The sequence below is a fragment of the Camelus bactrianus genome, chromosome 9 (genome assembly GCF_048773025.1).
Source record: "Camelus bactrianus isolate YW-2024 breed Bactrian camel chromosome 9, ASM4877302v1, whole genome shotgun sequence".
Lineage (NCBI taxonomy): Eukaryota > Metazoa > Chordata > Mammalia > Artiodactyla > Camelidae > Camelus > Camelus bactrianus.
This window is the reverse complement of record NC_133547.1, coordinates 562897-586157: the sequence shown is the minus strand read 5'-3', so window position 1 is coordinate 586157 and position 23261 is coordinate 562897. Positions and strand designations below refer to the sequence as shown.

The following is a 23261-nucleotide window of genomic DNA, read 5'->3' as shown; positions in this document are numbered from 1 at the left end:
AGGGAGCAAAGCGGCTCGCGCGGGAGGAGCATCACTTTCCTGCACTCCTCAGGGAACCTCGTGGCCACCATCCCTGCCCTCAGGCTGGAGAACTTTCTTCCCTGAGGTCGTCAGAGCCCCGGGACTTACGTCACACGGAAGTAGGGCCAAGGCAGACAGACACGAGGCATGAGCCAATACGGGAGCAGGATGCGGGCCTTCCCCGCCTGAGCATGCGTCAGGGGCGGGACTTCCGGCCTCTTCTGCCGGCGGCCAGTTTGCTTGGCGGCTCCGGCGGCGGAGTCGGCCCGCTGCTGCCGTTCCCTCGACCTCTGTCGGGGGCGAGGCTCCTCATGGGGCAGTGAGGGAGGAAGGGGGCACCCGCCTAGCCAGCCAGGGTGCCCTCACACCTGTAGCCTTCATTTCTGCGTCTCTCCTGTTGCGTGGCGGGCCGGGAACGAAAAGGTCCGAAGGAGACGCTGGCCCGCTGCACCGAGGCGCGTCCGAGGCTCCGTGACGCCCCCCGGTGGGCATCGCGCCAGGCCCGGGATACGGACCCGACGCCCGGGACCCCTCCTGTCCCGCCGCTCCCGGTCTCCTCTCCTCTCCTACGGCTCCCGGCCCCGCTCCGCCCTCAGACCCCGATGGCGGCGGCCGCGCTGAGGGACCCGCCTCAGGTAAACGCGCGTCCTCCGGGCCCGCACCGCCCTCTCCCGCCGGACACTAGAGCCCCGAGTGCGGGGCGCCTGCTCGCGTGCCTGCGGCCCGGGCGCCGGGGTCCAGGCCGGGGAGGCGGCCGTGCGTGGGGCCGTGTTTCTGACGGACGGTATGACGGCGCGGGGACGGGCCCCCAGGCAGAGAGGAGGGTACATGTAAAGGCTGGAGTTCGGACTGAGTCGGGTCCAGGGTACAGCAACCCAGACCAAAACAGGCTCCATCTAGCTGCAGAGACCAGAGCCGACTGGCGGCAGGGGGCAGGGGGGAAGGGAGGAGGCAGGCAGCACAGGAGGATTAATCGCAAGAGTCGTAGTGAATGTTGATGGACCAGAGTGACCGCACTGGATGTGTGAGAAGTGGTTGAATTCTGGATCCACTTTTGGAGAAGGGCCTCTCGGAATTGGGGGTGTTGCTCTTGGTGAGAGAAGGGAAGTAGTAGTGAGGGACGACCTAGTCTTTCGTCCTAGTAGGCGACAGATGGAAGGCCCATCCGTTCGTTAGGGACGTTAGCAGTAGGTTAATTTTCCTTGGCAATACTGTAAGTTTATTTCCGCTCTTAAGAGTCTGAAATGTTTCAAGAGAAGAGTGAGTGTAGGCAACAAGCGGGTAGCTGGACAGGCAGGTCTGGACAGCTAGGGAAGTCGTTGAGGATGGAGACTTTCAAAAATGATGGCCGTTATGTGCACGAGGGTGAAGCTGTTTAACACAATTAGGAGGGGAACGTAGGTTACGGTGGCAATGCTATTAGTAGGTCGAAAAGACGGGTGTGTGCTAAGAAGTGGCTCTCGCTGAGTGCCTGGTTGGGTTTGCTGGGCAGTGCAAATGCAAGCGAGGTGAAGTGGCAGTGGGAACGGTGTGGGAGAGGAGTTGATCGGGCAGGTGGCCAAGGCTTCCATGGGATGAGTGGATGGAAGATGGCTGGGGAGAGGTAGCGGGAACTGAGACAAGATGGCAGGGAGGCTGGGAGTGCTGCTTATTTAGCAGTGTATAGCTTTCCAGAATTTTAAGGTGAGGTTTGATGGGGTCCAGGTAGTTTGAGTCTTGTTCTGACGGAAGAGGTCTGGGGCAAATATGGTCGTCACTGTTCCTGGTAGGGAGATCTTCAGGGCTGGGGTTTCCACAAAGGTTGAGTGGAGAGAGGAGCGTTGTGGCTGCTGAAGGGATAGCCTGGCGGTACAGAAACGCAGCAGGATCATGGGAGTATGAAATTGACTCTTGGTTCCCGGTGGCTAATAGTGAAGCAAGGATTAGAGGCAGCTGGGGAGGTCTTCTGTGCAATGTTGGACGCTTTCCCTGGCATTCGGTGCATTAGAGGACCATGGTTGTGCTGAATCGTAGTTGAATTTTTCAAGCATTCTGTGCAGGCCTTGTGCCAAGCACATGGGTGTGTCCCGGGAGACTCCTGTGGCGTGGAGCAGGAAGTGTGCAGGGCTGTGGGAGTGCAAGGGTAGGTTCTGAAGATGCGAGAGAGGTGCAGTCTACACTGTGATGTGCACGTGGAGAGGAGGTGTGAGCTGATGGCTCCTGGACCCTGGTGTTGAAGACTTAAGGGTGAAGCGCGAGCTTGTGTCTTTCAGGCGTGATTTGGGAGATCCAAGAGGAATTGCTTGGCAGGAGGGCTGGGGCCGTTCAGGCCAGGCCCAGAGCTGAGATGGCATGTGTGTGCCCCTGTCTGTTGTTGCTGAGGACTGAACACTGATTAACGGGCAGTGAGGAGACTGTGGGCATCAGTGGCACCAGGGCCTGGCATCCTGTGTCAGGTGGGAGGTCCGGTGGAGGGTGGGAATGGCATAGATGTGTGGGGAGGTGGATTGTGGGTTGTCAGAGGGAGAACGTTCAAGATTTCGTCTGTCCCCTTCATGACAGGGTGGTGTGAGCTTTCTGGATGTTGCCGTGCGCTTCTCCGGGAAGGAATGGAGGCTCCTTGATGAGGCTCAGAGACGCCTGTACCTCGATGTGATGCTGAAGAACTATGCACTTGTATCCTCACTGGGTGAGACCGTCCCCTCCGCTTCCCCCTCCCCAGTGGCATAGGCTCTGTGTCCTGCCTCACTCCCCTTTGTGAAGGTGGTGCTCTGTCCTCAAATGTGCTGCAGGCAGTGCTTGCTTCCGCAGTTTTCTGGGGGAGTTGTGGCAGGTGGAAGGCTGGGGTGTTTGCACTGCTCTTCTCTCTCCTGCAGCCTTAGTACCTGCTGTACTGAACCCTCATGGGGAAGGATTGGAGGTCAGCTGTCTTGCAGTAAGGCTAATGGATGCACCTTGGTTCCCCTTTCCCTGAGTGTGTCCAGATCCATGCAATTTCTGTGGCCCCAACTGGAGCTGACAATTCCATGTGCCTGGATTTGTCCTGTGTATGGAATTGCAGCCATTGTCATGGTGGGTACTTACCTGGACTTTGAGCTACGGTTCAACTGTTTCCTGTATTGTTCTCTTTGTGATGTTTAGACATCCTCTCTCCCTGTCCCCACCCACCCACCATTATTGTGGTACAATGCACAAATAAAATTCTATATATTTAAAGTATGTAACAGGATGATATCCATAGCTATTTTAAAATAATTATCGCTGTGGAGTTAACGTGTGAGCTAACTTAATTTATTTGTTCTTTCTTTTTCTTTTGGTGAGAACATTTAAGATGTACTTTCTTAGCAAATTGCAGCTTGACAATGCAGTGTTAATAACTACAGTCACCATACTGTGCATTAGATGTTCAGAACTTTCTGGTCTTGTAAATGATAGTATATCCTTTGACCAGCATCTCCCAGTTTACCTAGTCATCAGCCTCTGGCCTTCTCTTTCTGTTTCTGAGTTCACTTTATTTTTGTTTTCTGAAGATTCTCCTTATAAGTAATAGCATACTTATGTGTCTTTGTCTGAGTGGCTTCTTTGACTTAGCATAATGTCCTCCAGGTTTATTTATGTTGTTGCTAGTGACAGGGTTCTTTGTTTTCACGGCTGAATATTTCTTCACGTATATTTGCATGTGTGTATACCACATTTTCATGGTCACTTCATCCACTAATAGACGCCTTAGAAGGTTTCCATCTCTTGTCTGTGCAGATAATGCTGCAATAAAAATGGAGATACTGATTTAGTTCATATATACCTAGAGTTATTGAGGAATAACTGTAATACTTTCCACAGTGACTGCACTAATTTGCATTTTTAGCAACAATGTTCGAAGGCTCTCTTTTGTCTCCACATCCTCGCCAACATGTTTCCTGTTGTCTTTTGGCTAAGTCATTCTAACAGGCCTGAGGTGACAGTTCATGGTTTTGATCTACATTTCCGCTGAGGATTAGTGATTGTGAGCACCGGTTAACCATTTGTATCTCTTTCACTGTGTTGAATTTTTCTTTTGCTGTTCAGCAACCTTTTAATTTGATGTAGTCCCACGTGTTTGCTTTTGCTTTCGGTGCCTGTGCTTTTGGTGCCATATTTTGTATGTTTTTCTGGGGTGAGGGGCAGAGGTATTTAGGTTTACTTATTTATGGAAATGGAGGTTCTGGGGATTGAAGTCAGAACCTTGTGCATGCTAAGTATGTAGTCTAACCACTGAGTTATACCTTCCCTCCTTGGTGCCAAAGTTTGAAATTGATTACCAAGGATAGTGTCACGGAGCCCTCTTGTGTATGTTTTTCTAGGAGTTTACGGTTTCAGCTCTTCCATTGAGGTGTCTAATCCTTGTTGAGTTCGTTTTCATGAGTCCTGGAATATGGGAATCCAGTTTCATACGTTTGATGTGGATATGCAGTTTTCCCAGCAGTGTTCACGGAAGAGACTGTGCTTTTGCTCCTGTGTGCGGTTTGTGCCCTTACCGAAGGCCAGCTGCCTGCGGATGCCTGGGCTTGTTCTGGGCTGTCTCTTCTGTTCTCTGGCCTGTCCGTTTTTATGCCAGTACCATACTGTTTTGATTACCGTCATTTTGTAATATGATTCGAGGGTAGGACTGAGATGCTTTTCTCTCTGATCTTCTCAGGATTGCATTGGCTGTTCAGGCTCTTTTGTGGTTGTCTGCACAGGTAGTTTTTCTCTATTTCTGGGAAAAATAGTGTTGGAATTTCAGTAGGAGTTGCATACAAACTAGAGGACTTTGGGTATTACGGCCATTTTCACAATATTAACTCTTCCAATCCCTGGACACTGGGCATTTTCCCATTTATTTCCACCTTTAATGTCCTTTATCAGTGACTAAACACTTTTTCACATACACATTTTTCTGCTCCTTGGTTAATTTCCTTCCTAAGTATGTATTGGTGTTGATGCTGTTAACTGCAGTTGTTTCTTCCTTTCGAAACTGTCACTCTTTTTTTTGTTTGTTTTTCAGATAGTCTATTGTTACTGGGCTGCAGTTCAAGTGATTTTTGTATGTTAATTTTGTATCCTCCAACTTTCTGATTTTGTTTATGCACTCTTACCAGTTCTGTGGGAGAGTCCTTAAGTGTCATCTGTAGAGAAGACTTTGCTTCTTCCTTTCAGATTTAGAGGCCACTTACTTCTTTTTGTTGCCCAATTGGTCTGGGTAGACTCCTGTAGTTGAACGGAAGTGATGAGAGAGTCCATCCTTGTGTCATTCCAGATTGGAGAGGGAAAACTTTTAGCTTTTACTATGAATATGGACTAGGCTGTGACCTGTCATATATGGCGTGTGTCATGGTGAAGTACGCTTCTCCTGTACTTAGTTTGTTGAGAGTTTTTACTATAAAAGTGTGCCGAAGTTTTTGGAATGCTTTTTCTGCATCAATTGCAAAGATCATATGCTTTTTATTCTCCATTCTGCTCAAGAGGTGTATCGCATGTATCGCATTGATCTGTGTACCTTGAGGCATCCTTACATCGCAGGGGTGACTCCAGTTGTTCCGGGTGTATGTTTTCTTGCGCTGCTGAATTTGGTTCTGTGGTATTTTACTGAATATTTCTGCTTATGTGTTGATCATGAATGTTGGGTTGCAGCTTTTTTGTAGTGTCCTTGTGTAGGTTTGGTAGCAGGGTAATGCTGAGCTCATAAAATGAGTTTGGAAGAGGTTCATCCTCTTCAATGTTTGGAAATTTGTGGAGGATGGGGCTAATTCTTCTGAAATATTTGATGGACTTGACCAGCGAATTTGTCTGGTCCTGGGCTGTTGGTTGTTGGCAGATGTTTGATAATTGATTCCATCTCCTTACTGGTTAGGTCTGTTTGTTTTTTCAGTTTCACAATTCAGTCTCGGTTAAATGGTTTGTAGGATTGTATCCATTTCTTCTGGGTTATGCAATTTGTTGGTATTTAACTCATCATAGTAGTCTTTTATACTCCTTTGTGTTTCTGTGTTAATAGTTGTAATGTCTCTTTGATTTCTGATTTTATCTGAGTGTTTTTTCTTTGTGGACGTAAAGATTTGTCAATTTTGTTTAACTTTTCAAAAGTGAACTCCTTGTCTTTTGTCTTGTAGTCTCTTTCATTTATTTCTGCCCTGAGAATTCTTACTGCCTTTCTTCTGGTAATTTTGGGTTTAGTTTGTTCTTTCAACAGTTCTTTGAGATATAAAGGTGTTTATTTTCTCTTTTTTTGGGGGGGGGGTCGTGGTAATTAGATTGCTTGATTCATTGATCAATTGATTGATTGATAGTGGAAATACTGGGGCTTGAACCAACCAGGACATGGTGCATGTTAAGCCCATGCTGTACCCACTGGGATACACCATCCCCACCTCCCCACTGCATTTCTTCTTATGTTGATGTATCTTAGCGGCCTGTTGTATCCCATTAAGAATCCCATCAGTGATTCATTTCCCACCTGTTCCTATCTGAGTGCCCTGTTAGGGATCAGGTACGCCAGAAACTCAGGAGCACTGGTTGAAATTATGGGGTGATTCCTGCATCCTGCTGTTCCTCGCAGCCAGTATTCGTGAGGTGAGTGAGTGCAGGCACCTGCAGGTGAGCGCTTAGGTGAGCATAGTGCTCACTCTGCTCTGCATGGTGTACCCAGTGCACACTGAGTCAGTCCGTTTAGTTCTGTATTATTTCTATCTGTGTGTTGAACAAGTTGTGTGTGTGTGTATTGTTTACCTTATTTTGTTGAATTGTCTCTCTGGGTTATGTTGTTGCTCGCTGAACTTTGTTCAAACATTTACGTTGAATTCTTTGATACTTGGTAGATCTCCATTTCCTTGGGTGTGATTTCAGCTAAATTATGGTATTCTGTATTGGTTTCACGTTTCCTTGATTTTGGGCGGTGGTGGTTTTCTGTAGCCTTGCGCCAATGTGTGCTGATTTGTTGGTGCAGCCTGTTTCCTGCAGACTGGGTGTTACCGTGTTGGTGGGGAAAGACCCCACCTGTGGTGGGTGCAGCGGTGCCAGCTTGATCGTCTGTGGCCACTGTGACTCTGGGGAAGAGCCAGGTGTGTTGGTGTCAGTGCAGCAGCTTCACCTGAAGTCACCCCCGGTGAAGGTATCAGGAGTTCTCAGTCAGCGAGGCTGAGCGTGTCCACAGCGGTGGGGAAGGCTGCTGGGGAACTCGCGAACTCATTCTCCCATGGACGGAGGAGCTTCTGGCCAAAGGGATCCATCCATGTTGGTGCCCAGTTGGCTCTTGGGCTCCCTGTTGGTTGTGCTGGCCCTGGTGTCTGACAGGCGGGCACCTGTGGGGTGACAGCAGTTCTGGGGTGTGGGTCGTTGCCTAGTCTTGAGCAGCCTTGCCTTTGGATTGTGAGATGTGGCCACGCAGGGAGCAGCCCCGGGGTCTGTGTGTGGCCGCACACCTGAACACAGTGGCTAGGGGGCGGTAGAGCTGGCGACTCTGTAGCGAAGTGGTCTTCTGGCCCTGAGACACAGTAGTACGAGATGTAGCGGTGGCTACAGAGTGGCGGCAGGTTCTGGAATGCCAGCAGCCACAGAGTAGGTGCAGCACTTTGGCTCCAGGATGTGCACAGGGTTGGAAGGGGGTGGCAGCCCTGATCCTAGATTGCCACAACGGCAGCTCTCACCGAGGTGTGGCCCTGTAGCTTCGGACACTCCAGGGCATGTGCTGTTGCCGTGGCTGTTGGGTAGCTGGCTGGCGCAAGCTCCAGTGTCCTCTGTGGAGCAGGCAGCTGGCGTCTCCTGCAGAGCAGGCCACCAGGGCTGCAGTGGCTCCCCCTTGTGGCTGACATAGTAAGCCCAGTGACAGCCCAGCCGTTATTTCCTAGTGTTCTCCAGATGTCTGTGCTAACACAGTGTCTCCAGCCATCCTTTCTGTGTGCTGGTTCCTTTCTTTATGCTCCAGTGTGTTGTAGTCAGCTCTTAATTTGACTCTTGAGCCTTGTAAGGCTAAGCGATTTCCTTCCTGGGCAGCCGTGGAATTGTTTTTGTCACTGGTGAAGGATGGTGTCTCCTTTTCTGCTATTTGGTGAGGTCACTCACCTTGTGCCCTTCTCGGGGCTGCTGTGTGCTGCGTTGCTGTGGGACAGCAGTGGCCATTCGCTTGTCCCGTTTTTCCTTCACTGCTTGTGTCCTGCATGTCCCAGGTGGTTGCAGATAGGACTTAGAGAGAAGGGTCCTCTGTGCATCGTGGTATGAACATGACTGCAGCCATGGGCAGGTGGTCTCGGAGGGGCCTGATCCTGGTAAATGGCAGCTGGGGACAGTGTAGCATCAGGGCTGTGTTATGAATACAGCTGGCCTGTGTCTTTGTTCATGCAGGGTTTTGGTGCCATTGCATGTGTTGTGATTGTGCTTTCATGGCCTTGATCCCACCCTTCTGCTGAGGTTCAGATCAGCAGTGGAAAAGGCCCCACAGGAAGCTGTGGTCGGAGAAGTGAGTACTAGACTCTGCGCATCCTTGTGTCACAGCCTGTTTCTGTGTCCTTCCCGGGGTAAGGTCTCCACCATTGTCAGACTCTAGGGGCCCAGTAATGCACAGCAGCTGCTGCTCAAACTCAATTCCAGTTCCCTAGTCTTGAAAAGCATCCCATCTGCGTGAAAACCCTCATTCTTACGTGAGACTGTCACACATTTGTGGTGAGCTCGGCCCCCCTCCCCCACACCCATGAAGTCTACGTGTCCTTCACGATTGTCACTTTGCATTCAGGTTGCTGCTGTGGAGCTGGGGGTGATGAGACATCCTGTGAAGAGACTGTTCCCGAAGCGGTGACCCAGGCTGGGTCTCCTGAGGCCGCTTCGTCTTCCCAGAAGACCCACCCCTGTGAGATGTGTGGTCCTGTTTTGAGAGACATTTTCCAGGTGGCTGAGCAGCAAGGAACAGGACACAGCCAGAAACTGTTGAGGTGTGGGGCGTGTGCAACACAATTCTATATACCTTTGGAAAGCAGTGTGCAAGGGGCTTCGTTTCTCAAGAGCCACAGATTGCACGTGTCACATGATCCTTTTACTTCCGGGAAAATCGTGGCCAATGCCAGACCTCTGCAGCAACAGGCCACACCTACTGTGGAGAAGCCAAATACAGCCACAGCTTTACAAAGCAGAAGTCGTCCCATTTCAGGAGAATGCGACAAAGCCCTCGGCCCTGAACACACACTTGTTCAGGACCAGGGTGTCGACACTGAAAGACCACGCTTTGTGTGCAGTGAGTGTGGCAAAACATTTAGGTACAAAGTCTCATTTGTTATGCACCATAGAATCCACTCTGGAGAAACGCTTCATGTGTTTAACCAATGTGGCAAAACGTTTAGGCAAAACTCAACCTTCAGTCAACATGGAAAAATGTGTACTGGTTCAAGACAGGACAAGTGCAGCAAATGTGGGAAATCCCTGAGCCACAAGTCTGACTTCATTTATCCCCAGAAATTGCACAATGGTGCAAGCAGCTCCGTGTGCAGTGACTGTTCAGGGTCTTTTTCCGATAGGTCTGAGTTGATTCCACGTGAGAGAGTTTTCTCTGGAGAAGGGTTTTATAAGTGTAATGACTGTGTGAAATCTTTTAGCTGTAGGTCTGCCCTCATTTATCATCAGAGATCTCACACAGGAGAAAAGCCGTATGAGTGCAGTGACTGTGGGAAAGCCTTTACCACTAACTCCTTCCTCCGTCGTCATCAGAGAGTTCATTCTGGAGAACGGCCTCATGAGTGTAGTGACTGTGGGAAATGTTTCAACTTGAAGTCTTCCTTCATTTATCATCAGAGATCTCACACAGGAGAACAGCCTTATAAGTGCAGTCATTGCGGAAAATCTTACACCACTCGTTTTAACCTCCGTTGTCATCTACGAGTTCACTCTGGAGAAAGGCTTTCTGAGTGCAGGTACTGTGGGAAATCTTTTACATCTAAGGCTGCCCTCACACGTCATCAGAGATCTCACACAGGAGAAAAGCCGTATAAGTGCAGTGAATGTGGGAAGGCTTTTACTTTTAGTTCCAACCTCCGTTACCATCAGAGAAGTCATTCTGGAGAAAAGCCTTATGAGTGCGTTGACTGTTGGAAATCTTTTTCGTCTAGGTCCTCTTTCACATATCATCGGAAATCTCACACTGGAGAAAGGCCTTATGAGTGCAGTGACTGTGGGAAAGCCTTTAAGACTAACTACTTCCTCCGTTGTCATCAGAGAGTTCATTCTGGAGAACGGCCTTATGAGTGCAGTGACTGTGGGAAATCTTTTTCCTCTAGGTCTGCCTTAAGATACCATCAGAAATCTCACAGAGGAGGAAAGCCTTCTGAGTACAGTGACTGTGGGAAGCCTTTTCTCTTTAAATCCAGATTTTGTTCCCGTCAGGAAGTTCATTCTGGAAAGAGGTCTTCTAAAAGGTGCAGTGAGTGCGGGAAATCTTTGACCAGTAACTTCGCCCTCCGTTACCATCTGAGAATTCATTCTGGAGAAAGGCCTTATGAGTGCAGTGACTGTGGGAAATGTTTTAGGTCTAAGTCTTCTTTCACATATCATCAGAAATGTCACACAGGAGAAAAGCCTTATGAGTGCGTTGACTGTGGGAAAGCCTTTAAGACTAACTACTTCCTCCGTTGTCATCAGAGAGTTCATTCTGGAGAACGGCCTTATGAGTGCAGTGACTGTGGGAAATCTTATATCTCTTGGCATGGCTTAAGATATCATCAGAAATCTCACAGAGGAGGAACGCCTTTTAAATGCAGTTACTGTGGGAAATCTTATACCAGTCTTGTTAACCTCCATAATCACCTAAAAGTTCACTCTTGAGAAAGGCCTACTGAGTGCAGTGACTGTGGGAAATCTTTCATGTCTCCGGTTTCTGTCACATATCATTAGTGACCTCACACAGGAAAAAGACCTTATAAGTTTAGGCATTGTGGGAAGTCTTTTACCACTAGATCCAATCTCTGTTATCACACAGTTCACTCTGGAGAAAGGCCTAATGAATGCAGTGACTGTGGGAAATTTTTTATGTCTAGTGATGCTCTGTGTTGAAATTATAGTCGTCATTCTGGAGAAAGGCCTTATGCATGTAGTGAATGTGGGAAATCCTTTATCCAAAGAAGCAGTTTGAGAAAACACCAGTGGGTTGACAAGAGAGAAAGACCTTATGTGTGTAGTGAGTGTGGGAAATCTTAGCATAGTAAGTGTAGGCTTAGTGAACTCTACAATGTTCACACGGGAGAAAAACCTTTTAACTGCAGTGAATGTGGAAAATCTTTACCTTTAGTTACACCTTCCAGTACCGTCGGAGGCCTCACACTGGAGAAAGGCCTTACAAATGCACTGAATGTGGGAAATCTTTTCCCTTAAATTACCTCCTACGTGGTCATCAGAAAGCTCACACTGGAGAAGGACCTAAGTGCAGTGAATGTGGGAAATCCTTTACCGCTGTCTCCAGCCTCCGTTATCACCAGAGGGCTCACAGCAGAAAGGCCTTTCAGATGCACTGACTGGGAAGTCTTTTACCGGTAGTTCCACCGTCAGTTATCGTCAGAGAAGTCACACAGGAGAAAGGCCTTAAGAGTGCACTGAATGTGGGAAATGTCTTAGCAGACAAATCTTTCTCAATGTTGGGGACTTCTCAGTAGAGAAAGGCATGAATGTACAGGGAATGTGCATTTTCCTTGTTCAGTGTAAGGACACTGGGGAAACTGGGGGGCCATAGGGCTGGGTTGACTCTCACTCCAGGTGCTTCTGAGAGTGGCATGAGTTTTTTCCTTTCGTCAAATTAGAGATTACGGGGTGTTCGGAGACTTTTGATGGACCTGTGCTCCCCCAGTCTACAAGGAACCTGATGCTTCCTGGTGTGCACAATTCTTAGAGGTAATGGTGCTAGTTGTAAGACCCCTGGGTCCAGTGGAAACCATAATCAGTGCAGAAACTGGTCGAAGAGGGAGTGGAGGAGGCTGCAGCCAACTAGATGGAATGTGCCTCTTCTAAGAACGCACCCAGATGTTCCTGTGACATTGAGCATGCAGGATCGGTTTGTACACAAATGTTGGGACCTCCAGGTGTGTTTATCGTGCGTAGCTGGAGTCACTGTCATGCAATATATGTGGAAGGTTTTGTTTTGGGTTCTGTGGGGGCTAGTGAATCTGACCTCAAGGCCCTCACTGCAGAGGCAAGACAAAAAGGAGAAGGAGGCTGTGGCTGTTGTGACCCAGGCCGCCTTTGTGTTGCCTCCAGTAGAAGTGTACGTCATTGCTCCCTGGATTTGCTGCGACTGAGCTCCGAGTGACCCCCAGCGGGCAGTCGGAGAGAGTTGGTGGATTCAATACAGGGTTGCCAAACCTGTTTTTCAAAGAGTGGGACATACCAATTTTTCATCTTGAGTCAATTTTTAAAGCTTTATCAAGGTATAATGTACGTGTACTAAGCTGCATATATTTGAAATATACAAGTTAATAAGTTTTCACCTAGGAATGAGCCTCTGAAACCACCACAGTCCTGGTCATGCCCATGTTTGTTGCGGTACGTTTAGCTGATGTCCTATTCTAGTGTCTCCTTGCCCTTCTCACCTCTCCAAGTATTATTTGGTTTCCTTTCCCTTGCAGTAAATACCTCTGCATTTTCGTGAATTTATCTGATTGGAATCATAAAGTGTTTACTCTTTTTTTCTTCCTATTTCCGTTGTTGCCTAGTTACTTGAGATTCATCAGCGATGTATATGAGTGACTTAGCTATTTTCTGTTGAGTAGTATTCCTTGAGTGTATCACTGGGCGTTTATGCATTCATCTTTTTTCTGGGTGTTTTCTGAGTGTTATTTTGCTGGGTTCTCACTATGGAAAATAAAGCTGCTACAAACATTTGTGTCAGTTCTTTATATGGATGTATGATTCCTTTATGTTTCGTTGATAATTCCGTGGAATGTGTGAGTCATGGGGCAGGTGAATGTTTAACTCCTTTTGAGAGTGAGAAACTGATCGAAAAGAACGGTTCCCTTTTGTGTTCCCATCAGCACTGTGGGAGAGTTCCAGTTCCTCAAAGTCCATGATAAGCGGTTTTTTTTTTTTAAGTGGAGATACTGGGAATTGGACCTCATATATGCTGAACGTGTGTTCTGCCGGTGAGCTACACCCCAGCTCCCTGTGGCAATCCCGAATGTCAGCCCTTTGAGTCAATGAGTAGTGCTATCTCTCTGGTTTTCATTATACTTCCCTAGAGATTTGTGACCTTGAACGTTTGTATAATGTGCTGTTTACCACGTAGACATCTATTGTACAATTTTTGATCATATCATTTCCCAATTTTTTTCAATATGTTTTTGCTGTTTCCATCATTTAAGTCCCAGCACTCAGTAAAGCAATAAATTTAGCTGCACTTTGTAGGTTTTGCCTATTTCCAAGGTACAAATTCTCCCACCGTGAAAGTGGGATGTACTCAGAGAAGGAGCTGAGAAATTCTCCTTGGGGTCCCCTGGGTGTTTCGTGAAAACTGAACTTAGCCTGTGCAGCAGGAGAGTTGAAAAGGCCAGGCAGACAACAGGTTTCCGGACTGGGAGGTGGCTGGAGATGCCAGCGGCCTCATGCTGAAGAGAGAATCCTGACCAGCCAGAGGGGAGGGACCTCCCTGCACACCCTGGGAGGGGCAGTAGAATCCCTTAGTGGCCTCATCTCAGTAGCCATCTGGTGCTGGAGCCGATATGCAGCCTCCCCAGAGGGGCAGTGGGAGGAGAGTGGGAATGAAGTGGGGGGCTGGGAAGATCCCCTGCACAGCCATATTCCCTCTGGCCTCATCTGATTCCTTGTAAGGGATTCTCATCCTCTGAACACTCTTCAAAGTTCTTTTCATCTTTCTTTTTTTGTGATTATTGACTGATGGTTTCCCACTAGTATTTCCCCTTCATGGACTTCACCATCACTTGTGGCTGCTTTTCTAGACACACCCATTGGGTGAGGGTGACACTGTGGGCCTCTGTGTCCCTGGTGAGGTGTCTCAGGAGGACTCAGGCCCAGGAAACTCAGGTGGAAGGGCCTCCAGGCTGCCACAGGGTAAGGTTCCCAAGGGAAACTGGTGAGATTTTCTCCTCTGAGGCCTACTTGCCCCAAGCTGTTAGGACACATCTGATCTGAGGTGGTACGTCAGGGGACAGCGAGGAAGGGGCGATCCTGGTGGGGTGCAGGTTCAGGTGAAGGTGGATGATAACTGGTCAGGAGAACAGGGGTGGGGCCCAGGAGACAGAGGGTTCCGTGCCTTGTCCAGGTGTTTTATGTCCTTGCTTCTACCACTCATCGCAAAGACAATGCCCTGCCCAGAGTTCCTGGTCATTCTTGTCCTGGGCGGCCCTTGAGGACACAGCACGGTCGTGGTGGTCTGCAATGCAGGGGCACTGGATCCCCCCCAGGTCCTGCCAGTTGGGCGCCTCCTGGCCCCTGGCCTTAGAAGGAGGAAGTCAGAGCCAAACTCCTCAGCAGTTGGGTTTCCAAGATACATGGTTAATGGAGGAAGTAATGGAGTGCAGATTGGTAAAGTAGGATTTTCTTGTGCTAAGAAAAACAATATTAATAGGAACATATTTGAACACACCAACCCACGTACAGCAATTCACCCATGTGCAAAGCCATTCTACAAGGATGTCATGCTGTAAATATGGTTTTTCTGCAGCAAGTATAAGGATGGGAGGATTTTCACATTCTCTGGTTGTAAAGGAGAAGTAATCCATGAATAAACAGTAGAGAATTTGACTTCTACACATTGTTTTTAAAAATTAAAATAAGACATGTGTACCGATAAACTTTTACAACCACAGTTCTAACATTCTATAGCTGGCCAGGAGGTTTTGTTATGGAAATGACAGGCCAGCTAAGAAACAAGCACCACTTGAAGGGTTGCAGTACTCAGATGTATTACAGCAGCGGGCTTAGAGGGGCTTCTCCTTCGACACTCTGAGCACCTCCAAGACGTGCGCACGAGGTTTTATAGGGTAAAGTACAAGCTTGGGGTATTCGGCCAATAGGCATGGAACAGCTTTAGCAGCATCATTATCACAAAAGTAGAGGCAGAGAGGCAGCAAACCAGCATTTCAAGGCCAGATATGTCTCTCTGAAAGTCCACCTCGCTAGCAAAAATTATGAGCAGGGAATCAGCAAACCAACAGTTATTAACTTAGTTTTATTAGTTAGCCCAGCAGAACTCAGATCAGTAACCAGACACTTATGACACGCGTATTTACGAGTTAGCTTGTTAGCCCAGCCTGTCTTCCTTCACATTCCCCCCTCTTCATGCTCTCACAACCCTTGTTGGAGTAAACAGCATCACTCACCTGTTGCAGGGGCTCATAATTGGAGGCTGACATCTGGAGTTTTATAGTCTCTGTCTGCTCACTGGCAAAGCGGGTCAAGGAGTTTAGGACAGAGGGCCCAAATAGCAGAGCTGGAAAAATCAGAAGCAAGGAACTTATGAAAGGTGCCAGCCAGGAGGTCCAGCCCCAGGGGCCTGTCCATGGGCTCTTGTCTAAAATATGTTTTTTCTTTTCCACTCAGTCTTGTAACTCTTGAACCATCCCTCTGACAATTCCTGATTGATTGGCATAAGAACAGCGTTTTTTATTTAGGGAGAGGCATAGTTCCCCTTCTTTGGCTGTGAGTAGGTCCAGACCCCTTCTGTTTTGTAGGAACACCTCAGCCAGAGAGTGAACCTGATTTTGCAGAGCTCCCTCGGTTTCTGGTATTGGAGATCTTGGCTGAACTCACCTGTAAGCTGATAATAGTAATAGGATGAAGCTATGCCACTGATTCCCGTGCCCACCCCTGCTGCCACTCCAAGCCCCACTAGCAAGGGGCTCACTTGTATGGCTCGTTTTATTCTTCGCGGATGCTGATGAGTTATGACGGGGATACGTAGACTTTGATTATTAGGCATAATGTCCATTCGGGGAGTGCGATAAGCCAAAGCACATAAAGCTGCCCATCCGGCAGGGAGGCACCGGTAGGCAAGTTCGCCACACACAAGGTAAGTCCCGTTATTAGAACACCATCTTTGCGTGGGCTGGCATACTTGGCCCATAGAGTGAGAGGTTTTAATACATTGTTTTATAGTTAGAGTGCCCTCTAAAGGATTAGTTCCATTATTGAAATAGCATTCTGGTGCCTTGTTTGCAAGCTGTACCCAGTTCAGCCTTGAACTCCTAGTGGTAGAGGCAACATCGCTATTAGTCATAGTGGAAGTCTTAGTGAGGTTTGTCAAAGGTAAAGCCAGGTACATAGCCAGCAACCTTTAGCCAGGTCTGGATTGGAATGATTGAGAATCCCATGGACTGCGGCCAACAGCCAATCTTATTTGTGGATCCAGATCCCGAGGTTTGGCTAATGATGGAAGCTTTATTGGCTCCCGGGTAGGTAATAACTTCTGGTGTTGCCTCTGAACTGCTTGTTGGACTGCTTGCCGGCGTGCCTGGTCCTGTACCCCTCCTCCATCATTCATCCCATAATGTGTTTGCTTGGTCCGGCACACTAGCTTGCCCGGTGTGCCATAGCACTTGATGCCAGATACATAATAAGCCTTAATCGTGCCAGTCCAGTAGGATCTGCCCTGATATGTGCACTCTGAGGTGGAGTCATAGCATTGACTCGGCGGATAAGTATAAGCTGAAAGTACAGGTTGGTACATGGACCACCTATCACCCGGTTCAGCGTAGGTGCATTGTGCAGCCAAGGGGAGTGAGGGCATCAGCATCAGTAATGTCAGCCTTAGGATTATCTTAGACATGATGCTGCGGTTATGGCACCAGTTATAACAAGGTATAAAATAGCTACCAGTGTCCTATGGCCTATATTCCAGTCAGGTGTGGCGGTGCTGGGCAGCCCCACCGCCAATATGCAGGCTAGTATAGCAAACAGAGAAAGACGCAGGGGAGCACAAGAGGAACACATTTAACAGCTTCGTTGAGCTTTCCTCAGGCTTTGGCCGTGCGTTGACTAGCCAGCTTCCAGGTGTGGCAAGAGCAGGGCTCGTCGATCCTTCTCTGGTCACTCGATCTTGAACTTGAGCGGGTCTCCTGGTATGCTCTCAATTTTCCATGGTCCCTCTGAGGTGAAGTCGCTCTCTTAACCCTGGAGTGGTGGTTCTAAAGGGTTGATTCCTGCAACTTTAACAGCTGTAGGAGTGGTTAATACCACTAAATATGGTCCCCTCCACGTTGGCTTGAGAGGTTCGTTTTTCCAATCCTTCACCCGTACTTGGTCACCTGGTTTATGGGGATGCACTTGGACTTCTAATGAAATGGGGGTTCTCTTCATTACCCAACCCCAAACTTCCCGTAGTACTTGTCCTAGTCCCAACAGTTGTTGTTGGAGCCCTGAATTTCCTATTTCTGGGGTGGGATTTCCCATCCTGACTAAAGGTGGTGGTCGCCCATAGAGGATTTCAAACGGAGAGTACCCAATGTTAAGTCTTGGGGTGCATCTAATTCTTAACAGAGCCAGGGATAAAAATGTCCACCCAGGGGAGCTGGGTTTCTTGGCTGATTTTAGCTATCATTTGTTTTAGAGTTCTGTTCATTCGTTCTACCTTCCCTGAGCTTTGAGGCCGGTATGCTGTGTGCAGGTTCCAGCGGATGCTCAGTGCCTCTGCCACCTGCTGTACAATCTCTGCCACGACGGAGGGTCCATTGTCAGACCCGATGGAGGCAGGTATTCCAAACCGAGGGATGACACCCGTGAGGAGAGCCTTTGTTACCTCTCTTGCTTTCTCTGTCCTGGTGGGGTAGGCTTTTACCCACCCTGTGAAGGTGCAGACAAAAACCAGCAGGTACTTTTATCCCTTACTGGGCCCAAGTTCAGTAAAGTCCACTTCTAAATCTCTGAAGGGAGCCAATCTGCATCGCTGTCCTCCCGTTGGCCCAGTGAGCCCTTGTTTTGGATTGTTTTGAGCACAGAGCAAGCAGCGTTGAGAGATTGATGCACACAGAGTAGGGAGACGAGAAACCAGGAAATATTGCTTTAGGAGGGCCTCCAAACCCATTTTTCCCATGTGTGTGGCTTCGTGGTGTTGTTGGACTATGCGATAAGCTAGTCGTCCCGGGATGAAAACCCTTCCATCCGTCGTGATCCACCATCCGTCCTTTTCTTTCTTTCCTCGTTCAGCCTGTGCCCACTTGTTTTCGTCGTGGCTACATTCTGGGGCAGTGGGTAGCTCTGGCGCTGCCATAACTTTAATTACTGAGTGTTCCCAGGCGGCTGCCTCTCTTGCCTTTTGATCAGCCAGCCTGTTCCCCTGGCTCACAGGGTCAATTCCTTTTTGGTGTCCCTTGCAGTGAATAAGGGCCACTTGCTTTGGATCCCATACTGCCTCCAGTAACTGTAAACTTTTTTCTTTGTTGTTGATTTCTTTTCCCCCAGCAGTGAAATGTCCTCTCTCCTTATAGATAGCTCCATGCACATGCAAGGTTGCAAATGCACATTTGGAATCGGTGTATATATTGACCTGCTTTCCTTTCCCTTCCCTTAGTGCCTGGACCAGTGCCCAGATCTCTGCTCGCTGAGCAGACCATCCTGGGAGAAGGGACTCTGCCTTTATTACCTCTCGGGTTGTTGTTACAGCATGATCTGCTCGCTGTTGTCCATTCTGCATGTAACTGCCGCCGTCTGTGAAAAGTTCCAAATCTGGGTTTTGCAGGGGCTTGTCGGTTAGATCAGGCCTGCTTGCATACACTTCTTTGATGATTTTTTTTTTCAGTCGTGGTCAGGCTGACCTTCCCCCTCAGGCAAATATGTGGCTGGGTTTGAGGTTCGCACAGTCTCTGGACGGACTCTTGGACTTTCACATAGGAGCCCCTGGTAGTGGGTCATCCTTGTGTTAGTTACCCATGTGTAACCTGGGCCGTTCATCACGGCCACCACAGAATGGGGCACTTTTACATTTCAAGTCTGTCCCAGCGTGAGTTTGTCTGCCTCGTTGACCAGGGTGGCTGTGGTAGCGAGGGCCCGCAGACAGGGTGGCCATCCTGATGCCACAGGGTCCAGTCTTTTAGACAAATAGGCCACAGGGCGCTGCCGTGGCCCCACATTCTGAGTCAGGACTCCAAGAGAAAGTCCCAGTCTGGTCTGGTGTCAGGGCCCGTGTTATGGCCACCCCTCAACATCCAGTGTGTCCCTGGGGGCTTGGCCCTGCAGCCATTTTCGTGCTTCAGTGAGAATGTGTCTCTTTTCCTCAGTATTGAAAAGAGTCAGAAGCAGCTGGTGAACATTTCCCCAGGTGGGCCAGTGAGAATGAAAGACATTCTCTACGAGGTCAGTAAGAGCCTGCGATTTGACAGTCTGATTACAGTCGTCACATACCACCCAGTAGAAATCATCGTGGGCTGCACAGAGACCAAACATTGGCATGTCTTCGTGACAGAACTCCATGACTGTCCCAGCATTGCTTCAGGACTGGGCAGGGGCCGGCGCTCCCCGGCAGTTCCCATGGTGGCGGTGGCAGTGGCGGTGGCAGTGGCGGCCGAGGTGGAGGCGGTGCCAGGGCTGTGGGGGATGCTCTGTCCGCTGACCCTGCTAGGCGTGGCTACCCCTAACGCCATCCACGGCCAGCTCCGACACTTTCTGCTTCTTTTTGGGGGGGGACAGGCAGAAATCCTGGCCGGTTCACCAGTGGCTCTTCATCTACTATTGTTGTGGAAGCTCTTCTTAATTCTGGTCAGACCATGATGTGATTGAAATGCCTGCAGTTTTTCAGAGTAGGGAGTATGATGGCGCCTATTGAGAAGGTCTTTGGTGCTAAAGGGTTGGTCGCAGAGTATGGGGTGCGTGCGCTGAACAGTCCTGTCCTCCCTGACTTGTTGCAGCCCTTGTGTGTCCTGCAGTGGCATTTGGAGGGCCGGTGCTGCTGGCTTCCCAGCTTGTGCTGAGCGGAGTCTCTTTCCTACCGGCTCAGGCTGGGGGCAGGGCTCTGCCTTTGGGTCCTCAGGTTGGGGAGGTGTTGACACAGAGGGTGGTGGTGTCTCCAGTTGGACCAGAGATGTCTGTGACCCGGGGGCAAACAGAAGGGGCAGGCACATCTCGTCTTCTGTGTCTCCCTGGAAAGTAGGCTTATTTCTATCTGTCTTTTTTGGCCTGGACCAGCTGAGCTGCTAATATCTTGCATTCTCCAGGTCCATTTGAGCCGAACCAAATCCATGGGGGTAGAGTCTGGGTGATATTGAGCCAGGAGTCAGTGTACGGGAATCGATCTGGGTGACCTGGGGTTCCAGTGATTATTTGATTGCTCATAGTTTTGCTAGGTCCAGAGTTCCTCCTGAGGGCCACCCGACTCCAAAGGTCGACCATTTAAGTTCCCACAAAGTATGGAGCCTGCCAGGGGTCATTTAAACTCCATAGTCTCCCGAGAACCCCTTTTTGAAGTTCTGATTCATGCAGTCCAGAACTGTCAGCTTGTTTTAGAGGCTCCCATTATTTTTAGTTCACTGATTTTATGACCTGTAGGTGTGGGTCTGCTCTTGGCACCGAGGACTGTGACCCCAGTAGCTCTGTTTTCTTTTCCATTCCTCGAGGCAGTGCAGTTCTCAAAAACCCCGCTGCCTCGCTGGGCCTAACATCTGTCTGCTTGGCTGCAAGCGGTGGCAGTGAGTTAGGGCTTCACGATAGGCGGGTGTCCCTGAGGCTCCCCTGGGCCTGGATGAGCTCTAGGGGTCCCTGCACAAAGCCTTCTCTATAGCGTAAATTGACAAAATATGAGGCCAGGATGGCTGGCCGGTGGCAGAATAAATGGACCAAAAAGGGGACCTGAAAAGAGGATTCCAGCCAGTGCTGGGGTGGCTCCCTCTGGCTCAGGTCTTGCGGGCTTTATTTTAGACAGAGGGGTAGTATTGAGGTTGGCTTATTGATCGCAACAGGATATTCCGGGGGACGGGTGACAAGGTAGCGTCTGAAACTTTATTTTAAAGTGGTCTCGTTTTAGTCCCCAAGGGTAAAGGGATCGTTTACTTATACGCTGTTTTATGTCCCTTTCCCCCCAGTGCCAGTGCCGGTGACACACACACACACACACACACACACACACTACATTACATTACATTACATTACATTACATTACATTACATTACATTAACAACAGTCCTCCCACCAATGCGAATATCCTGCTTCCTGTAGGAGGGGATCCGCCTCCTCTTCTGTCCCCTGGGACAGGACCTGATTTCTCCCTGGGGGTTCCTACCTTGTCTGGACGGCCACCTGGTGAGTCTGTCTGTCTCTCCATTGAGTCTGGCTCTGGTTGTAGCCCAGTCACCCGGGGGGACTGAGTCGCCCTCACGAAAGTGAACCCGGAATACCATCAGGTGGTACCCCCTCGTTCACTGCTGGAGCCCCGTCCCCCAGTTGGCCGGAGCCACCAGTCCAGCGGACCAAGGAGCCAGCGTGGTTGAATCTCACTGGGGCCTCCAGAAATATTACGGAAATGACAGGCCAGTCAAGAAACAAGCAGCACTTGGAGGGTTTGCATACTTAGATTTATTATGCCGGCAGGCTCAGAGGGGCTTCTGCTCCAAAGCTCTGAGCACCTCCAAGAAGTATGCACGAGGTTTTATAGGGTTAAAACTTACAAGTTTCGGGTATTTGGCCAATAGGCATGGAGCAGCTTTAGCAGCATCATTATCACAAAAGCAGAGGCAGGGAGGTAGCAAACTGACATTCCAAGGCCAGAAATGTCTCTCTGAAAATTTAGCTGGCTAGCAAAAAAAACATGAGCAGAGAATCAGCAAACCGACACTTACTAACTTAGATTGACGAGTTAACCCAGCAGAACTCTGATTAGTAATCCGACACTTGTTAAATTTAGATTGATGAGTTAGCTTGTTAGCCCAGCCTCTCTTTTCCTTCTCACTTTGTTTACTGGCAAGAATCTCAGGCACCCTGTCCACAGCAACCACAGCATGAGGAAGACCTAACTGGTTTTATTAGGCAATCGTGACAATGGAAGCATCCACATAGGAACCAGAAGGAGCTCTCTGAAGGGTTGTACATATGGAAGCTTTTCATAGGAAGAAGGGTTGGGCCCAGAAGGTATTAGCAAAAGAAAAGGGAGGATTATTTTAAAGCCAGAACACCTTTTCTGGGGGAAGGAAGGGAAGCGCAAAGGTCTTGTCATGTAGATTGCTCTTCTTCCTGTATTGGGGGGATGGAGAGGGCCAAAGTGACAGATTACCTCATAGGCCCTAGTCAGAAAATTCCACACTCGTGGATCAAGTTTCTTCTGAAGGTCAGAACTGCACTTCAGTCTTGTTTTGGTGCCATGAGCAGTGAATGACTCCATTTGGGGTCTATTACTTATTTTTTAACTCGTGCCTCTGGATCACCGGAAGTCTTCTTAAATCACTGATACATTTTCGGAGGGGGGGGTGATTAGGTTTATATATATATATATATACGTACACATACACATACACATTCACACACACAAACACACACATACATACACACTATTTATTTTTTAAATGGAGGTACTGGGGATTGAATCCAGGACCTCGTGCATGCTAGGCATGCGCTCTACCACTGAGCTATATCCTTCCCTCATTTTCATTTATATATACGTATATATTTAATGGCAGTACTCGGGAATGAACCCGGGACTTCATGCACAGTAAGTACACACATTACCACTCAGTTATACCCTCCCCTCCTTAAATCACTGATTGTTGGGCCTTGCTGCTAAAATGTCTGTGTGAATAGATCTGGGTTCTTGTCTGAGAATGAGCATTTCTGATGGGTCCCTCTTTGATACTGAAGGACACGGTCAGTGCAGAGATGAAACTGTCAGAAGTTGTCTACGGAAGGCCAGGCTGCTTTCCTCCAAGCCCCAGTACACGGGGATGCAGATCTGCAGAGAACAGCAGAGTTAAGATTTCTCAGGGATACCTCCCGGAGAGTCTCTGCGAGGAGCCAAGCAGACTAATAGCTGTAAGAACTGGAGTCTCCGGACTTCCACTGCGCAGTCCCCGGTGGGAACACCACACAGGGAAGCCATTTAGCCACATGCTTCTTTTTCTTGGAACTGTAATTAAAGGAGGAAGCCTTTAGACTGAGGTGGAGCCAATGCTTTAGTAGCCTTGTAAAGGAGGGGAAAACGAGCCAGTTTATATTCTTGTAAACGCCTCTAGGTAAGAAATAGAAACCTAGGAACGACCAATCACCAACAGTCAACTAGGCTTTCCTGAATAAAACAACGCCTTAAGCTATAGCCAAGCAGATAAGTCCTTGCTCTGTTTCCCTTATTGCTC

At 48.8% G+C, this 23261-nt stretch overlaps 1 protein-coding gene across 7 annotated transcripts in view; it reads left to right on the top strand.

The window, feature by feature from the left end:
- The first annotated feature begins 282 nt into the window (after positions 1-282).
- LOC105074525 (zinc finger protein 792-like) overlaps positions 283-23261 on the top strand; it is a 39186-nt gene continuing 16207 nt past the window's right edge. For 2 of the 7 annotated variants that reach the window (XM_074370900.1, XM_074370906.1), the window contains exon 1: positions 2560-2689. Coding sequence is in view for 4 of the 7 variants with exons in the window: in XM_074370902.1 (XP_074227003.1) it covers positions 624-656; positions 2563-2689; positions 8744-10818 (2235 nt within the window). In the remaining 3 variants the exon portion in view is untranslated. Of the gene's footprint in view, positions 657-2559; positions 2690-2876; positions 12879-23261 lie in introns of those variants that run through there. The other 5 variants (XM_074370905.1, XM_074370902.1, XM_074370904.1 and 2 more) reach the window with 5 other exon arrangements.